The sequence below is a fragment of the Haemaphysalis longicornis genome, unplaced genomic scaffold, assembly GCF_048455015.1.
Source record: "Haemaphysalis longicornis isolate Haplotype H1 unplaced genomic scaffold, Haemaphysalis longicornis Haplotype H1 scaffold_7, whole genome shotgun sequence".
NCBI classification, from domain to species: Eukaryota; Metazoa; Arthropoda; class Arachnida; order Ixodida; family Ixodidae; genus Haemaphysalis; species Haemaphysalis longicornis.
The window spans coordinates 4,369,805-4,388,347 of NW_027526422.1; the positions used below are offsets into that span (position 1 = coordinate 4,369,805).

The 18,543-nt window shown below is 50.2% G+C and overlaps 2 protein-coding genes across 7 annotated transcripts in view; one reads left to right on the forward strand and one right to left on the reverse strand.

Annotated features, from left to right (window-relative positions):
• LOC144144341 (WAP four-disulfide core domain protein 1-like) overlaps positions 1–12,687 on the reverse strand; it is a 119,497-nt gene extending 106,810 nt beyond the window's left edge. The window contains exon 1 of the mRNA XM_077675754.1: positions 12,494–12,687. Within this exon, the coding sequence (XP_077531880.1) occupies positions 12,494–12,610 (117 nt within the window). The 5' untranslated portion in view covers positions 12,611–12,687. The remainder of the gene's footprint in view (positions 1–12,493) is intronic.
• A 120-nt stretch (positions 12,688–12,807) lies between these two features.
• Positions 12,808–18,543, forward strand: part of LOC144144338 (eukaryotic translation initiation factor 4 gamma 1-like) — a 123,238-nt gene continuing 117,502 nt past the window's right edge. For 4 of the 6 annotated variants that reach the window (XM_077675746.1, XM_077675747.1, XM_077675748.1 and 1 more), the window contains exon 1: positions 13,634–13,960. In XM_077675746.1, the coding sequence (XP_077531872.1) occupies positions 13,887–13,960 (74 nt within the window). In that variant the 5' untranslated portion in view covers positions 13,634–13,886. Of the gene's footprint in view, positions 12,892–13,633; positions 13,961–18,543 lie in introns of those variants that run through there. The other 2 variants (XM_077675750.1, XM_077675751.1) reach the window with 2 other exon arrangements.

Here is an 18,543-nt window from a genome sequence, read left to right on the forward strand (position 1 = left end):
GAAAGAGTGCTGCAAAGCTCCGTCAGCGAAGAGCACCAGACCAATGAGACACGCGAATGCAGTGAAGCCATTTATTCGCTCATTTCGATATGCGCCTTATGGGGCTTTGTGATAGCGCGCACTACGCGTCCCCCACTCTGATGCCTCTGGCGCAATACGCTGAGGTTCGGTTACAACGTCAGAGATGTGAAGCTAAGAATGCGTAGTACATTATCTGTGTGTACAGTGGTGTTGTGTGCGTAGTTGACACAGCCCCAGTGCGAAGCAGCTCTTGTCTGGTTAGGAGACATCCGCACTACAGTGCTGACCGCTTATCGTCCGACTCCGTTGTTGGCCCACGTGGCCTTCTTTCTGCGTTGCCTTCGGCGCTGCTCTCCGGGAGTGCAGCGCAGTGTGCGTGGGGCTCCTTGACTGGAGTACGAACGCCTTTGCTCGAAGAGTGCGTGCGGCTCCCGCGTTACTGCCATCCCTTTCAAAGGCGAAGGCACCGTGCGGGAATGCCTTCCGCTTTCTTTGTCTGCCAGCGGGGTGACAGCATTCTGGGAAGAGCAATGCGGCATCCCACTGATCATTGTGCCTTGTTCAGGGGCCTGTGCTTTATCGGGGCATGTGTTGCAGTGTGGCTGCTGCTGCTGCTGCTGCTGCTGCTGCTGCTGCTGCTGCTGCTGCAACGGTGCCCCCCTCCTCCTCCCCTGCATCTGTCCCTGTACCTACCGGGATCGCTGCGGTGACAGGGTGAGGGAACGTACTTGGCGGCAACCTGCGCCACGCAACTGTTTGCCATTTATTCAGTGCAATGCATACTTAAGGCGCACTGCATCGGTCAGCTCGTACTCGTATCGTGTGGGATGAGTTTTGAGTCTGCCGTTCGTGCTTTGCGCGTTTCTTTTTATTCTGGACGTTCGGTGGGCTTTTATGGAAGTACTACGCATTCTTTCGTTTGCTAAACGTTACAGGAAATAAGGGATCCGCGAGATTTGCGACCTTCACGTAGTGCCATGAGCAGCGCGAGTGTACGTAGTAACCCGTGTATCGGTCATTTACCGCTCGTCGCCTGCTGTTCGACCGTAGCTTATTTTCCCAAGAACAAATTTTAGATGCGACTGCATCTAATTCACTTGCCTTGTCCCTGCATCCGGCTTCGTCGTCGGCGTCCGCCCCTCCCCCATTCTCCTCGCCGCGCGAGCTGCGCTCTCCGCCGCTCACCCCCTCTCCTCTCCGATAGCGAACACTCTCTCGCGAGGGGCATTTTTCGAGCGGAATTTTCTAAGCGGTAGTGTGCACCAAGTTTTATTGTCCAGGGCGCGAGCAGGGGACGCTTAGCGGTCGCCGCGAGGCACGAGCTCACCAGCGCTCGCCATTTTCTCGTTAAGGTTTTCGCAGTTTTTTTTTTGCTAAAGCCTTTGCGTATGCTGGGGGCGCTCGGCGGTCACCGCGAGGCACGCGCTCACCAGCGCTCGGCAATTTATTGGTAATTTAATTATTCATTGGCAATTTATTGGTAATATATTGGCAATGTTTACTGCGTTACACGCCACACGAGTTACGCGCTACAAATTACGGCCAGCTACAACAGCTCCGCTGTTAAAAAAAATGCCCGGTATGCAATTTATTTTACGAAGTGCTTTTTTTTTGTTTTGCAGGTTTACTCTGCGTCCCAGAGGATCTTAGCGTATAGCTATATCGCGGAGTGCCCCCCTCCCTCCCCTCCCATGTTTCAACCTCAGGGCAGCCCACATCGCCTCGAAGCGTTTCAGGAATGACCTCCTGAGAAACTCGCAGGATGCGAACCAACACGGATGTACAGTACTTTCAACGTTTGCGTTCTCAAAGCCAAAAAAAAAAAAAAAAAGAAGAAACGCGACAGCCTCCAAAAGCTTCCCTGCCGGTGCATCTCTGGCTGCGTTTTCAATGCGTAATGCGTATTTACGAAGTCGCTCGCAAATGTGGGCCACAGAGGGCCTCCTCGATTATCAGTCCCGGATCGTCCGCGGACTGCCCGAGACGCGATCCGGCGCTCGATTTCCCCATGTATTCCTATGGGACTTCCGGTCCGAACGCAGTCCTCGGACTGCCCGCGGACTGTACAGGACTGGTAAATCGAGGAGACCCAGAGAAAGGTCCACAGATCAGTCGTCGCTTATTTTGCTGCGCTTAAATCTGAATATAAAAGGATCGCCAAGCCCAGAAAGCCCCCCACACGCTCCGTACCAAGCAATCCCGCGACCGCCATCCCCCAACATGGCGTCGCGTGCTCGTTTCGTTTTTCTTCCGGTAGATGGCACCACTTTTGCATAAGGTCTATTAAGCGTAGCTTATTTAGTGGCCCTGGTGTGACCTTCCTTTAATTTTTATAACTCCTATCGCATGCGCAAGGCGTGCACACAGCCGCTAAACGTGCCGTGGGCGGAGCTCACAGTGGCCAAAGCGGTCACGTGACGCTATCACGTGGCACTCAGCGAGAACGCAGGGGTAAACCCGTGTGAGTGCACCGTTTGTCTCCCCCGTCTCTACGTAGGCTCGTGGCTCAATAGGTAAGACAACCGGCTCCCGCTCCGTTTCTCGATACGTTCCAGGTTCGATTCTTGGCGGTACCAGTAACTTGTTTTATTCGTTCGCGGGAATTTTCTGTTGACACCAACGGTCGCGACAGAACCTTCGGGGGTAGATGCAAAAAGCTTTGCTTTAAAAAACTGCAGGTACATTTGAAACAAACTCTGTGTATATAACCAGCAGCCCCCGCGCCCATTTTGTTAGGAAGGCCCGTTGGGTTGGTTTTTACGATAGCAAGCGAAAAAAGTCGCCGCCAAAAATGGCGCATTCCAAACTGCGCAGTAAGGTGCCGGCAGGTGTGACATGAAAGCACGCAAAAAAAAAACAAAAAAAAAAAAAACAGAACTCCCACTCGCGCTGTTCCAGGCAGGGGGGGCGAGAGCACTGCGAAGGCGGGAAATTTGAATTGCATTGGACAAACCTCCGTTCATTTCACCAAGAGAGGAGTGAGACAGGGAGGCGAAGAGCGCGATGGGTGGTATCTGCTCTGCACTTCCCAGAGCTTTCACGTCAGTGGCGGTCCCAAGGGGGGGGGGGGGGGGGGGCGAAGGTGGCGATCGCCCCCCCCCCCCCCCCAAACAGGTCCTCAGCTTCTTATTTTTTGTTGTTTTTTTAAGCATTCCACTTGTGCGAGGCCGCAAACATGTTGCGATTATCAGAAATGCGGGCTCGAGCCAGCCGTTGCACCGCCTAAGGGGCGCTAGAAAGCACTGTGTGATTTGTGCGCAAGCGGGTTACACCGCATACGCGCACACGCCTGCATGTTTACCACTTCCTCCGCAGAATTTGCGCAAGAAAGAACCCCCCCCCCCCCCCAAAAAAAAAAAAAAAAAAAAAAAAAAACATTCGCCCCCCCCCCTAAAACCAATCTCTGGGACCGCTACTGTTTCACGTTGAGTGGAACGGCTTTAATTTTTTCAAGGCGCGTTTACATGTACGTGTCACGCTTCCGCTAAAACAAGCAGCCAAGGCCGGTTGCAGAGAGCGTGATGTTGTGGCCTCCGTTCTGGCTCACACGCTATAATGCGCGCATTGCTGCTTAGACATTAGAGCGCGATGCGCATTTCAACTATCATATCCGAACTCCACCAACCGCCGCATCAGTTCAGGGTGACGATCATTGGGTGTGTAGTGTTCGCGGAGCGCAATAGACCTACAACCGACACGTTCGGCGTTCAGTCTGAGAGCGCCTTTATTTTTCAGTTCCCCTCCCGGGTCGCGCCCTCATAATTCCGTGCGTCTCGGCATAAACACTCAGCCAGGCTGAGCGTCGTGGGGCATCCGCGACAGAACATGACGCGGAAACGGTAGCATCAGTTGACAGCAAAACTATATTTTGTGGAGGGCTATCACAATGCACGACTCAGGGCAAACTACCCGTAGCGACCTGTAAAACGGTTGCGAAACATTAGTAACAGAACGGGACAAAAAAGCGCACAGGATAAGCAAGCTTCTTGTATTGTGCGCTTGTCCTGAGTTGTTCTTCTGCCCCGTTCTGTGGCGCGCTAATTACGTTCCGCAAGCGTAACTACTAACTATCCCACGCTTTGACAAGACTGTAAGAGGGGCCCTGTAATCGTGCGGTTTAACGTTTACGGGAAACGATCATTGCCCAAAGTTTGGGACTGGGCAATGATCGTTTGCGCTTTGCGCTTTGCGATATCAAAAAGATGGCGCTTTGCGAGATTGCTTTTTGAGAATTCTCAAAAAGCATTCTCGCAAAGCGCTATCTTCGGAGATTTCTTAACGCACGCAGATTGCTTCGGCGCCGTTGTATACCGGCCGGTGAAGCTGCAGCGGTTAGGCGAGCCGACGCGACTGCGATCGAGCGGATCGTGTGCTACGCTGGCGCGGCGACAGACGACGGAAATAAACAAAAGCCGGCCCGCAGGCATAACAGGAAGCTGTTACATGCGCGCATGCACATAGACGCGCGCGTTCGAGCTATCAAGTGACGCGCCGGTACATCGCGGCGGCGCTTCACCAAACCTTCCGTCGATGACGAGTGCTGGTGAGCCGTAAACGTAAGAGAGAGAGGGAAAGTGAAACTGGCAAGGCACAGGATGACGGACTCAAATTTCGCAATACATTTCTGAACGAAGAGGAAATACGGCGCCTTTTTTGTTAATTCAATAATTTTGTTATGGTAGGCTTTTGTTTCCTTCGAAGAGGGAAAAGGCATTTTCAACACGGTGCCGCTGAATTGCAGCAAAACCCCGAAATTCTAAAATGCAGCGGGCACATATGAGGGGTCCGACTGGCAATATATGTTTGTTCTCAGCAAAAGCTGTTGACGGCACCTTACGCGTAATTCTTCGCCGTGGCGACGTCCGAGCATACAATGCTTTGCATCGAAGTCGGGAAAAGCTGACGTCAACCTGTATAAGCCAATATGCACCCTGTTCGCGGGTAAGAAAGCGACGTGCCCTCGCGTCAGCAACCGTGACAGCATGCGGCCGCATGCCTGCGTTTGCGTGCCTAAAAACGACACGTCTGCAGCATGGGCGTCGGCAGGCTTTTGTTTTGAGGGGGCAAACCCATTGTACTGAGGGGTGAGAGGGAGAGGGCGGGGGCCGGGGCATTTGTGCTGGGCTGGCTTGGTGGGCAAGTGGCCCTTTTGCACCTTCCTGCCGACGCCCATGGCCTGCAGCCTGTGCGTACCTCCGTGTGCACGTGGTTTTGCTGCCCAGGTTCACACGTATGTTCTCCACGTTGGACAAAATGCTCTGCGACTCGTGCGGAAACCCTACACTTCCCACCTTTTTCTTTTAATTAACCTCTACTGGCTCCGGTCACATCGGTTCCGTCAAGAGAGAGAGAGAGAGAGAGAGAGAGAGAGAGAGAGAGAGAGAGAGAACTTTTTATTGAGAGACACGGTGACTGGGAACTTCACAAGCACTGCGATTGAACGAGCTGCAGAGCTCTTTAGCTGGTTTCTGCCCCGTCCGATAGACCTGCTGCTGCCGGTCAGGCTCTGTAATGCCACGGCTCCCGCTCGCACTTTCGTGCACGTCACTCGGTCGGCGCAAGGCTTTTTTCAGTGCGCGCGTGAATTTTATCGTGCCAGTGCATCCAAAAATAGAGTCTGCGCGTTTTGTTTTCGTCATTGAGGAGCTTCGTGGTGAGCCCGTGCCCCCAAGTGTTCCGGCGTGATGATCGTCCACTTTTATGTCGGCCCGTCTCCAGGGGGCACGGCAAGGCAGGCCTCGCTAAGAAATTCAGGGACCTTAGGCTTCGCCGTCGAAGCCCGTTGTATGCGTGTCGCAAATGTGTACAGGCCGCTCGATAAGGGGCCCCTGAGGCGTGAACAAAATGCGTGTTGCCCCGCACAAATGAGGCATAAAAAGACAGCCACGGGGTTTATTTCGTCTGCCCGAAAATCGGGTCAGGACTCGGTTTGTTGTGCTTACTGAAGTCTTGGCCCGGCACTGGAGCCATAACAAACTAGCCAAGGGGCAGCGGCGGCGTCGGCCTGTTTACTGCGCGCAAGTGTCCGAGGACTGAGGATTGTTCTCGGCGAGGCCGGCGAAACGCGCCGAGCCGGAACAAACACACGCAAGCGCTGTCTGTGCGTTCAAAATTACCGCACACAGACGGCGGTATCCGTCCCAGGCTACTATTCGCGTACGCAGCACCTGAATCTGCCTGTACTCTGTCCCAAGCTGGACACAGCAATGCCTCTGAAGAGTACTTCCGCATCATCCCCAAGTTCATTCTACTAGAACAGGGGTCGGTAAACTTTTGAAATGAAGGGCCAGTTGCATGAAGCCGGCACGGTTGAGTGCCGGACGGCAAGTCGGGTGGGGGTAGGGAAGGAGGCGGGCTTTGCAGGCAAAGGGGAAAAAATCAGCGAATTGATAATAATATTAGACAATCATCTGGCTAAGTTCGAAGGGGGGAGGGGCAATGCGAACTGGAAGCGATTAACCCTCTGTTCTTGCCTCCCGTTTAACCCCATTTGAGGCCAAAACTGGCGCGTCGGCCTTCAGATAGGAAGTGACAGGGTTCTAAAGACGTGCTGGGGGCCGCATAATACCGCCCCGCGGTCGGCATGCACGCCGCAGGCTGCCGACTACTTCACTAGAAGACAACGAACACAGTCAGTGACGATCGTATGCAAATATTTGGGCCGCGTACCGTGTATGCGGCTGTTTTATATGATATGTAGATATACAAGTGCACAGGCAGCGGACGTGCCAGTTGGTGCTAGTTTCGCGTGTTTTAATCGCGCTCAATCTGTTTATTTGATGATATTGCCTCACCTTCATACCGCTAGTATACATGTACCCAGCCATTCGTAAATCGCACTGAGTAAAATGTTGCGTGGAAAATTATGTAGTTCGCGAAAACAACATCACACAATTTTTGTCACTCGTCTTCAAGGCGGCGCCGTGCCGGTGGCGTCAGCTGAGCCGGCTGCGCGGCTCGCGTCCGCTTGCGTGGTCCCGCTGAAGCGACGTCTGGCAGTTACCTCAGGAGAGCAACGTTCTGTGGTCTGTGCTACTTGCGCACTATTCCTTTGTCGAGCGTGCGCAAGGAGAAATTGGCCGCGTATCTGCTCCTTTCGTTGCAAATGCCGCCAAAAGACGATAGTCTTCATCGGCTTTTGCGATGTAAATGCCTCCCATCGCTTTCTCGCGTTCCACTGCTCCAAACCGGGTGTCTCGATGCGAACGCTGCCGTACGGTGAAGACAGGCGTTAATCAAGGCGCCCTACTTCAACGTTTATAGAACCGCGTTTCCCTACTCCACGTGCGTTGTAAGCAGAACGTGGAATCCTATCTAGTGGAACCTTGCGTAACTGTTGCCGGTTGCTTTCTTAAAATGGCGCCAGAAGCTATAGTGGCGCGGGCGACAGCAGGCGACGGCGGAGTGAATTCTTTTTCTGCAGTTGATGAAGTACTTAATTTCGCAAAAGTCAAGCATGTTTGAATTTTTATAAAGGAACTTTGCAAATATCACTTCTGCATTGATTTGTTGTCTCATATTTGCGTAATGTCTTGTTCTTCTTCAACAATGTTGACAAGTATGAACATTACACCGGACATAGACGGCTAGATTTAGCTGTGACTATATAAGACTATTACGCAGGCATTGTTTTGCTTTGGCCGGGTGGCTGAATCGAGTCACAGACAGACAGACGGACAAACATACAGACAGACAGACAGACCAAAATTTCTGGGTTTAAGTAGCCCAAGAAAGACTATCGTCTTTAAAAGAACGACAATTGCCGTCAGGTTACAGACCACCGGACCTGGCGACGCACGTCGTGACGGTCGCGGCAGCTCACTCAAAAGAAAACAGATAAATCGGCTTGTTTTAGCGGGTATTACTTTGCTTAGAATCTGCAGCTACTTTAAGGGCTATTTTATTCGGTATGCTATCATTTAAACGCACCAAACGCTATTAAATTAAGTTCAATTAGGTTTTGCTCTGGCTTGTAATTGGAAATACATGGACAGCGGCGCGGGTCGTCTGCTCTTGTACTACCCAGGCGCGTCCGACACGAGGGGGCGCTGCATGCCACCAACAATCCAGCGCCCTATTCTTGTAATAATTTAAATCTCCCGCGGTTTCTTCTTCGTGTATACACGTGCTATGCCTTGCCGGCCGGTGCTGTCCCCGTGACTGGCCGTGTTCGTGGTGTCGTCTTGTACGAAACTTTCGCGTTTCGTGTGTTCACGCGGTCTCCTCTCGGGACGTGTCTTTGACCTTGAGCGGCACGTGCGCAGTTGTGTCGCGCTCATTGCCTCATTTGTCTGTATTTTTTTTTCATTCTATTAGCAATAGACGGGGCGTACCGGCAGAAATTTCGCCGCCCATCCGTGGGCACTACGCGACGCGACAGAAGAACATCCAACAGAAGAGCTCGCGTGGGGAAGTGTGACGTCACGCCCAGCTGCTGACAGCCACGCGGGCTGGGGTGGCGCTGCGTTCGCTCCCCTGACGGCTCGGGCCATGTGCTTGTGGTAATGTGAAATCGAGGTGACGGCGGCTGCGCTGGAGCACGTGTTTCCGCGTCTCGGCGTGCTTGGCACGGCGCACAAATTTTTCTCCCAAGCAGTGTGCGAGTCAGACCGATCATCAAGTTCGCGAGGTAAAAGCGGCTGCGAGGGCAGTGTACGGTGAATGCTTGGGTGGACTACGCGCACAAATCAAACAAACATTTCATGCGGCAACAAAGTAATTCCAATACAAGTCCCACATTACGCACCAGTGGTGGAAGCAGACATAATAGAACTTCACGAACATCGACACGTGAGCTTTAACGAACGCGGTGGTAGCGCATTACTAAGAACCGATCCGCCAGTGAGACTTCGATATTTTTGTCTCTTACTCTCCACGTTTCGGCTCACTTCCACCTTCGTCCTGCACATGGGCATCACAAAAAAAAATATTGACCAATCACAGGGTGACAGCTTCGCTATGAAAACCTTGAGAAGTGCAGCAGCCTTGTGCAACCGAACCCAGGGTTCAGTACATCCTCAAGGGTACAGTACACAAGGCTGGGTGATAGTCTCGACGCTTGCTTTTTTCTAGTTTCGAGAATATCGAGAAATGCTTCGTTTTCTGTTATGAATACAGATTTGCAACTACAAAATGAACAGGTAGTGGCCCGGTCACATCTGTTGTAGCGTCCAATATTCTGTGCGTGCGTGATTGTGACATGGCGGCATGAGATCATTCACTGCAGGTGAACAGGCTGCCTTTTCGTCTGCTGTGAATAATCTTATGGCGCCATGTCCCAATCATGCACGCACAGAATAACAAAAAGTAAAACGACAACAAAGCAACGAACATGAACGAAGAATCGTGAGCCTTATTTCGAAAAGCAAAAGTAACCTGGCCCAGCAGACTGATATTGACAATGATGAACCGCGGGAACACTTTACTTTGATTCGTACGAGCTCTTATGTAACTATTTGTGGTCGCCATAAACTACCGAGAAAACAGATTTTCTGATCGTCTGCTACCTCATTTGGCTCCTTCCTACCGTGAATTGCCATCGCGCGTTTCGCTTTGCATATCCCAGATGGCGCCGTCGTTCCAAGATCAGCTTGCATGTCCCATTTGGCCACCATTTTCCCATAGGCTAAAATCGTTTTTTTTTTTTTTTTTTCAGATAAACAAGTAAGTACCGTCGTTGTTCCCGGTGTCAAACAAAATGGACCACAAAATGCGACCTTCGCGTTAAGTTTGAGCGCGAACGGAGCAGCGATTCGCCCAGGAAATTTTTTTAGTGTTCCATTTATCGATGTAACACCCTGTACGATTCAAGGAACTCTGATTTCTTTTCCTGACTTTTCATATATATTGGCCGCATATAGCTTGCGAAGAGTGTGGACCCTGATAGTATATTTGGTTTTTGGTACTTTGCACAGCATGTGCATAGCACAACATGAACGAGACAAAGCATGGAAAAAAACATGTTTAGGCCCCAAAAGCCGCTTTGGGCAGAGACCTCAAATTAGGCACGTGCAGGGTCAATAAATAGATGTTCAACGTGTTTTCACTCGCTTAGTTTATGCTTACGTGTTAAATATAGATATGGTCTCGAGGAGAAATAAAAACCATCTTATCTGAAGCTCCAGTCTCTACTCATTACTCTATCAGTCCCTCACATTTAGCGGAATGGGAACGAGCTCCCTCCCCTCCTCTCCTTTCAATCACTTCTTGGAAGTCCCACCGGCTAACCCAGATTAAAAAAAGACAAGAAAGAAGAATAAGACAACACGGTTACGACAATCCTTGAATTTAGATTGAAACGCATATTTTTTATAGTTGTCTGCTCTCAAACTGTACAACAAATGAGAGTTTCGATGCCAATTTGAAGTGGCAGGCCAGATATCCGAAGATAACACTTCTTAGAACTCTTGCCGCGCTGTCTACAAAACGGACCGCGCTCTTGAAAGCCAGATAAAGCGGTGTGCGGTGCGTATGCCTCAAAATTGTTACTGTATTATTTGAGGCTTTATGGGAATGTGGTATGTACCTGGCTAGAGCCTCCCTTTTTTTCTTTCTGTATTTGACTTCGAGAATGATGTGTGTTGCAGAAGGAGGATTGTTTTTTTTGTTTGTTTTTCTGCCCTGGCGCGCACCCGTCTGTATTTAAGTCATTTAAGACCTGAGCTTTCATTTTTTTCGAATGTAGAAACAACACTGAACAGTGTAAAGCGTAAAATAAAGCTCGGGCGATGTTGAAAATAACTATAGTGTTTCAATTATGAAAGCCGTTGAATAAAATATGCTGCATTAGTACACTTCGCTCGCGCTGGAAATTCCCACGATGTCGAAATATTGTACCAAGATTTTTTTTGTTTAAAGTGTATACAGTTAAACCTGGATGTAACGAACCTGTGTGTAATGAATTCTTGGATTTAACGAAGTTTTTTCATTACCAATTGACAGCCCCATTGAAGCCCATGTGTTTGCGACCTGTATTAACCTTGATGTAACGAATTCGCTGCGCTGATCAGGCATTGTTTTTTGCACTTTTTCTGAAAAATCGGCTGGAGAAATGCAACAATTTAACGAGTCATCGCCCGCACCGCGGCGTACGGCGCGTTTCCAGTGCCAGTGCGGTGTCGGTTAGGTGCTATAGGCCTGCCTGTCGTCGTCTAGTCGCTAGTCTCCGCTGCTATATTTGGTGTCGATTCGTCGCTGACGAGTTCTGTATTTTCCGGACAAGCTCGCAATTTTAAATGCCGTCTCCTCCGGCGAGAAAGAAAAACGTCTCCGCCCGTGTATACCGCATCCCAGCTAGCACCCTCGCAACCATTTTGAGCGCGGAAAAGAGTATCAAGTTCGCGAAAAGGCGCCTATTCAGCGTAAGTTTGGTCCTTGAAACGGGTTAATGCTCCGAAAAGTGTCAAAACGCTTAAGTGATACTTCCAGTTACGTTTGTGAATACCTTGCTTATTTGCAGTGCCGTGCAGTGACTAAGTTTGTGGGAAAGCAGTGGGCGCAAATCACGCAGTTTTTCACTGTGATCCTTGAACGGTGAGTTCACTATCACTGATGTCTGGCATTTCGGCTTTGTTTATGCTTCATTCACCCGAGCCTGAACTCTAAACCTGCATGTAACGAATACCTGGATCATGTAACGAAAAATTGCGACTTTTGTCAACTTCGGTATACACCCAGGTTTAACTGCAATTTCACTAAACCGCGCTCGGTGACAAGGCTCGCTTGGTTTGTGCGGTGCAAATGTCAATCCGTCATCATCATCAGACTGCTCAGGTCCACTGCAGGACGATTGCCCCTCCCATTGACCTCCAGCCGCTCCTGTCCTGCGCTTCTCGCGTCCGTAGTTCACCCCTCCATCGTGTTATTGGCCTTCCCCTTCTTCTACACCCATCCACTCTGTTGCTCTGTTGCCCTAATTGTCCACCGGTTGTCGGTTCGTCTCACTAGATGGCCAGCCCAAATTCATTTTTTAAATTTTTATGTGAAATATGATATCGTCAACTATCACTGAGTGTTACTCCTAACATTATTCCTTCCATGGCGCGTTGGGCCGACCTAATTGAGGAAACGCTGGAAATAGGGGGAAGCTTGGAAGAGAAATGCGCGTATGCGCAACAATAAATTATACACAGCAGAAAATGGCATTTGTGAGAAAAACTTAAGCGCCAGCGTGGGAGTGACAGCACAAGAAATATTTAAAAATGTTTGTGGGAGTTCTGGAGGGAGCTTCTAATTCTAGAGTAAGTTCTAGAATTTAAAAAAAGAAAGAAATAAAGGGAGCTGAACATTCGTGCGAGCGCGAAATTTCGTTATGATGCAGCGAACAACGCAACAATTTTATACAACCGCCCGTATATCCGTGCCCGAATGATCGCCGAGTGAGCTTGCGTTTAACCAATGGGTTAACTGCGGCAAGTCAGCTGGCATTTTGCCGTTGGTTTACCGTAGTTAACATGGTTAACAAATCACCTACCTGCGTAAGTGGCCGCAGATCCTTATCCGCGGTAGCTGCCGCGTTCGACCAGTCGCGCCAATAGCAGACGACGAAGAAAGTCGCCGAAATGAGCGCTTCTCTCCGACACCTAGCCATGCCCGTGCGTCTCGCTTTCCTCACTCCACACTCTGCGCTCTCTCCTTCGCTTTTGGGACGAGCTCATCGCTTGCCGGAGCAGGGAAAAAAAAGATGTGCACGAACAGAATGACAACGAAAACAAGCAGCAAATTTGAGACCAACAGCCCTGGCGACGTGGGTGCGTGGCGCCCTCTTTCGGAGTCGCAGGAAGGCACTACCTCAGCGAGCAGACGTCGCCGCCGCGCATACGTGTCTGCCTGCGCACCCTCTGCTGCGAAGGATCCCGATAAAGATTGACGGTATCCTTGTCTTCCCGAGGAAAAGGTATTGTTAAAGAAGATATGTGTTTACATATTTTTTTAGGGTCATATATATACATATGTGCCTGAATGATTGGGGCTGCTGATGTATTTTCTCTTTTGTGGGGAGGTTGCAGGTTACGTGTAACAACACAGTGGATAAATGCTTTCGGTTTTGAGCTGTACTTTTCTGGTGTAACCGGTTTATCAGTTTTATTGGTAAAATACACTACACTGCCCTTTTCAGACTTCAAGTGCCCATCACATCCTACTGTGCGCGTATGCCGCGTGACAACGTTGGCGCATCTCGAGCGAACGTTCGGCGGCACATCTGCCTTGCGCGTGCGTGCCCGCTTGTCTCGTGGCAGTGCCGGCATCGAAAAATCGTTCGCGAAGTACGGACTATTGCGCATCACCGTACGGTGGATCGTGTTCTCCAGAACTTCGGGCAAAAATCAGCCTCGTAGACAGGCATATGCTTCCGTAGCTCCACACGTAGCTGTTGTTACAAATCGTTACGGCAAGCAAATCGTGTCGGACGGAAAACAGCAACAAAAAAGATGAAATGTGCATCTCTTACTCGCTGATTTCTTGGTCAAAAATTGCGTTCACATTGTAGTTCAGCCAACTGATTTTATTTTTAAGAAATAAAAATTCTCTTGGGTATTTTGCGAAGTTATCACCTTTTTCCAGTTTCCGCGCTTAGCGGCTGTTCACATTCAGACCGGAAGTAGTACTGCGGACAGGAAGTTAGAAATACGTCGTCTTGCGGTGGTACGCGCCGAAGGCAGCCATATTGTTCACTTGGTGTAAAATCCCATCCAATCTTAAGGTTAAAACAATTTATAGCACCTTTTGTGGATGTTTTGCCGGAGCTCTGATGTCTACTCTAAACTCTAGAGTGGTTATTTTATGAGTGTGCAGCCTGCAACGACCCGTATGAGGCATCGTTCGCCACCTATGAGGACCCCAATTCATCCTTGTCTCGCTTTGCAATGAGCCTACCTCAGAAGCCAAAATATTCTGGGGTTTCGCCAAACATAGCGCAGCAATCAAGAGGACCTCATACGTATCCTTTTCGCGGATTCCACCACTGGACGTACCTTTCGTGCTCCGGAGACCCGCCGAAAGGTTTGACTTTTCCATTTTAACCCTAAATTCTGCAATATTTTCCCCCTTGTGCGTTCACAGGGGCCGTCGACTTTTTAGGCCTAGGCGCATGACCCGTCGCTTTGAGCGCGATTTTTTCTGCTCGCCGCCGGCTGCCGAGCCGTGGTCGGAGCATCCCATGAGAGGGTGCACGACACTGTGTATTCCGTATGCTTCGCATGCCGAGGGTTTGCTTGTCTGCTTCCTGCCACGACTGTCTACAAACGCGAGCTTTTCATGCGACGTCGGCGATTGTAACAGCTGGGTTCGCGGGCAGCCAACTTCGCGCGGCCTCGCGGAGTTTCAGTTCTGTGTTTTCATAAGATCGCGAGCGTCGCCGTTGTTAGCGCAGAGGTTACTCCGAGGCTGGGAGCGGGCGGCGACTGGAATGTGCGGACTCTGCCTCAGTGACCCTGACTGCGATTTCGCTGGACCGAGTATTTGGGTCAGCGGACGTCTCTCGGTCGACGGTGGGCACGTCACGCGTGAACTCCAAAGACCTGCGTGCAGTGCTGCCAGCAACAGTACCTTACAAAGCAGGGGCTGCCGGCCCTGTCGGTACGTACACCTGTGCGCGAAGTTGGTGCGTGGCCGCACCCCGGGCTTCCTCGGCTAGGTCGACGTTCGCCATTGCCGCCCCTCCTCCGTGTCCAAGCTGGCCAGCCTAAATGCTTCGCTGGTGGTTCTCACTGTGCTGCTGTGCTGCTTCTGTTCATGCGTTGCTCGTAGTCTGCGACGACACCTCTGCGTGGTGGAGCACTCGTGAAACACGTAGCGTTGGCCTTCCATTCAAAAAACCGTTTCGAGCAGTGTTTCCAGGTATCGCACCTAGCAGTGTTTCCAGGTATCGCACCTAAGGGTACGAAATTGTATATCACCCCCCCCCTTTCTCGTGTTGTAGCATTCCTGTTACATGATCTGTATAAAGCGCAGTTGTGGCAGTTTTAGCTTTCATTTGGCCAACTGCGCATCAGTGGAAATATGCTTATTGGGATACAAGCGTTCACACTCGACTCGATCCCGCCTGCTGTGTTTCGCCTGAGCTTGGTTAGTTCCGGCAAAATTTTCAGCCCTGTCTAAAGTCGCACTGCCTTAGTAGCAGCTTTCTCGCGCTTTTTCTTCTCATCTCTCTGACTTGTTTGTTTTCAGTATGTCGGTTTTGTCCTGATGCAGCAGATGGCTAACCTGTTGGATGTAAATGGTCGCAGTTGTTACATTTCAGTGTAGCTGGCTGTGGTTAAGAGCGAAATGCTCATTTTGAGTTGCAAGACTTTTGATCCAAATTGTCAGGTTTCTTGGCTGCACCAAACTGGTGTCCTGTAAGCCCTGCTGCGATTGTTTAACATGGAGCCGAGTCAAGCCAACATTGTGTGCGTAGCTCTTGTTGATTCAAGCTCATTATGCTGGCTGACGTCTGTTCTTTTTCTTTTTTTTTTTTTTCAGTATTTGATCAGAGCCTTGTTTCTTAGCAGAAGACCGTGTACCGACATCAAAAGTGTAGGGTTGCTTCTTGGAGCAGCTAGGGTGTAATCACTCACAGCTTTGTTACCATTACTTGTATGGAAATGCTGCAGTTGTGGTCATCACCAGCTTGGACCTGCAGTTATTTTAGATAATCAACAGACATCAGCATGGTGCAGGATCGGCAGAGTTGTGTGCTTGGGCGAGTAGTATCTCTGAAAGTAGTACTAGTTGATGGTTGTAATCTTCCTGTCAAAGTCAACGTGATAAGATGTGGGATCCAGGCTGTGTTGTTCTGACCTCGAATGATCGGCTCTGCCGAGCGGCGAGGGGGCTGCTTCAAAAAAAAGTTATCAGTGAGGCAAAAAAATAAAAACAAAGCCCCTCGGGTGGCACGTCTGTTGTTGGGGGCACACATATCTCGTCCCTCCATGTGTGGTTAGTCGCCCTTATCCGAGCGGTGTTCCCTTTCCTCGCTTGTCATAACGTGGTTGACCTTAATCTCCAGAGGCTGACTTGGGTTGGGCCCAGCGTCTCTCTGCACTGACCGTGCTGTGCCTGCGTCACTGACAGTTGTGCCTCTCGTTCCATGGAACATTACTACCCCTACTTCTGTCCTCAGGGAGGAGGAAGAGGTCATGTGGTGTATTTTCAGCGTCCCGGTTAGTATCTGCAGTTTTGAGGTGCCTGCTTTGTCACTCATTCCTGTGGCAGCGCCTTCTTGGCCACTGCATTGTAATCTCAACTGCACTGTTTGAGCACTTGCCTGTAGGGGCAGGCAGCTTGTGTGGGTGTGCCTTGTTTCTGACAGTACAAGTTGTACAAGAACCCCCTTTGTATACGAGAGGGCACTTTTCATGCAAGTGAACTGTACTTCTCTTTGCTAGCAGTGTCGTCCTGAATTAGCGTTCAAGCATCTGAAGCCCGTTGTAGCGAACTTTGTGGGCGCATTTCATGGTACCCAATGCTGCCCTGGGCAGGAAGTGGCGGCCCAGCTTGACTTCGGTGGGCTTGTGTGTACAGAGGCATCGTGTAGTTGGAACAGTGCCCGCGGTGCACTCTGTGATCATGCAAGTGCTGTGTGAGCACGCGTCTGCCTGGGTTGGGCTTTTTTTCCTCGTTCACATGCTGTAGTACTGATGAAAAGTCTGCCTATGCAAGAACCACTGTAGGTGTGGCGTTCTTGCATTGGGTGATTACAATGCTCAGCATATCCGTGCAACTGCAGTACTGATTGTTTGCCCTGGCCCACAGTGTGGACTGCCTGAGAGTAAATCCCCTGCAGCAGGGAATGGGAGTGCTTCCTGATTGTCCTTTTCCATGGAGGCCCAAAAATTTACTCTATTGCATACCTGCCAACTCTCCCGATTTACCCAGGAGACTCCTGATTTCTTACCTATTCTCCCCATTGTACGGGCACAGCCATACATCTCCCGATAAACGGCCCCGACCCCCATCTCGAAAAACAAAACAAAAGAACTGCGTTTTGCAGCACGGCCGCACTGCGGTTGCCATCACGAGCTGGGTAGCTAGCCGAAGTCGGATGGGAATCCAAGCCGTTTGTGTGCACGGAGTGTACAAGCCTAACTTTGTTCACATGTGGTCGGGACAGTGCGTTGAGGACTGAATGTAGTAACATTGTGCTTTTCACAGCTCTCTTGACATCATGGCATCGTCGAAACCCAAGATGTATTTACAATGTTTCTTGAAGTGTTATACTTCAGAATTCCTGTGTTTCGTGCTGTCCAGGAAAGGCGAACAGTTCGGATTTTGCACGACTTGCGCATGCGACGTGAGCGTGGCCCACGGCGGTAAAGGAGACTTGAAACTGCATTTGGCGACTACTAAGCACGAAAGCCCCCTTCGTGCTGCTGAGAAGCAGAGGAATGTGAGCAACTCATTTGGCAACAGCAATGAAGACAGTGCTGTGCGTGCGGAGCGCCTTTACACTGGATTTCTTATCGAGCACAATTTGCCGTTCAGTGTGAGTGATCACGTTGGGCCACCTCTGCGCAAGATGTTTCCCAAGTGCGAAGAGGCGAAGCGCTATGGGAGCGGTAGTACGAAGGCAACTGCCATTGTCAGTGAAATGGCTACAGAGGTGCAAGGCGCAATGGTGGAAAGCCTGAAGCGTCGTGTTTTCGCGCTTGCAGTTGACAGCAGCAACGGCACCTCATCGCAGCTTCACCCTGTCGTAGCAACCCACTACGTAGAGAAATGCGGGCAGTTTCGAGGAGAGGCTACTGGCCGAAAAATTGGCAACCTCGTGCTCGACGCGTTGCGTTCGCTCTAATAGTTAAAAACGAAAGACGAATCTTGTATGTGGACTAGACATCACATGTACTGCATTAAACCCCCCCCCCCCGCTGTGAACCTCCGGATTTTTGAAGTCCCCAGGTTGGCACGTATGCTATTGTGAGACAAGCTCAGGTGCTGTTGTCATTTTACAAACAATGCGTGGAAAGTGCATTTGTCACGAGGTTTAATCTGCTTTGTGTGTGACATTTAGTCATGGTATTTCCCTTTGAATTTTTTTGATACATTTATATGTATTACGAAGCCTTAAAAGTTAAAATGGCCTTTGTTCTTATGAAGGCAAAAAGTGAAAATGCTTGCATATTGAGAATTCGGTGCACATCAATTTCCTAGGTGGCCTAAAATAACCTGGAGCCCTCCACTGTCTTACCTTATGGCCCAGGTGTAGCTCTGGCATGTGAAACGCCCCAAATTTAAAATTTTTCATAAAGAACCATTGCAAGTGGAGGGATCATAATCTTTATGCAGAGTGGGAATACGTTCTGCCCCCCCCCCCCCCCTCCCCCTTTTTTTTTGCGTGTGCTCCTTGAGGTGTGTGCCACTCATTCCAAACATTGAAGCCAGGGGGGATAGACTATGCATGTAAGGCTATAGCAGGCTTTATGCAAAAAGGAGCCCTGGAGTACGACTGGCTTTATAGATAGCGATCGGCCAATGCACAATGATTCCACATGCCGAATTAGTTTTTGCTTGTTTCGCTTTATTATTATTTTTTTTTTCGATAGC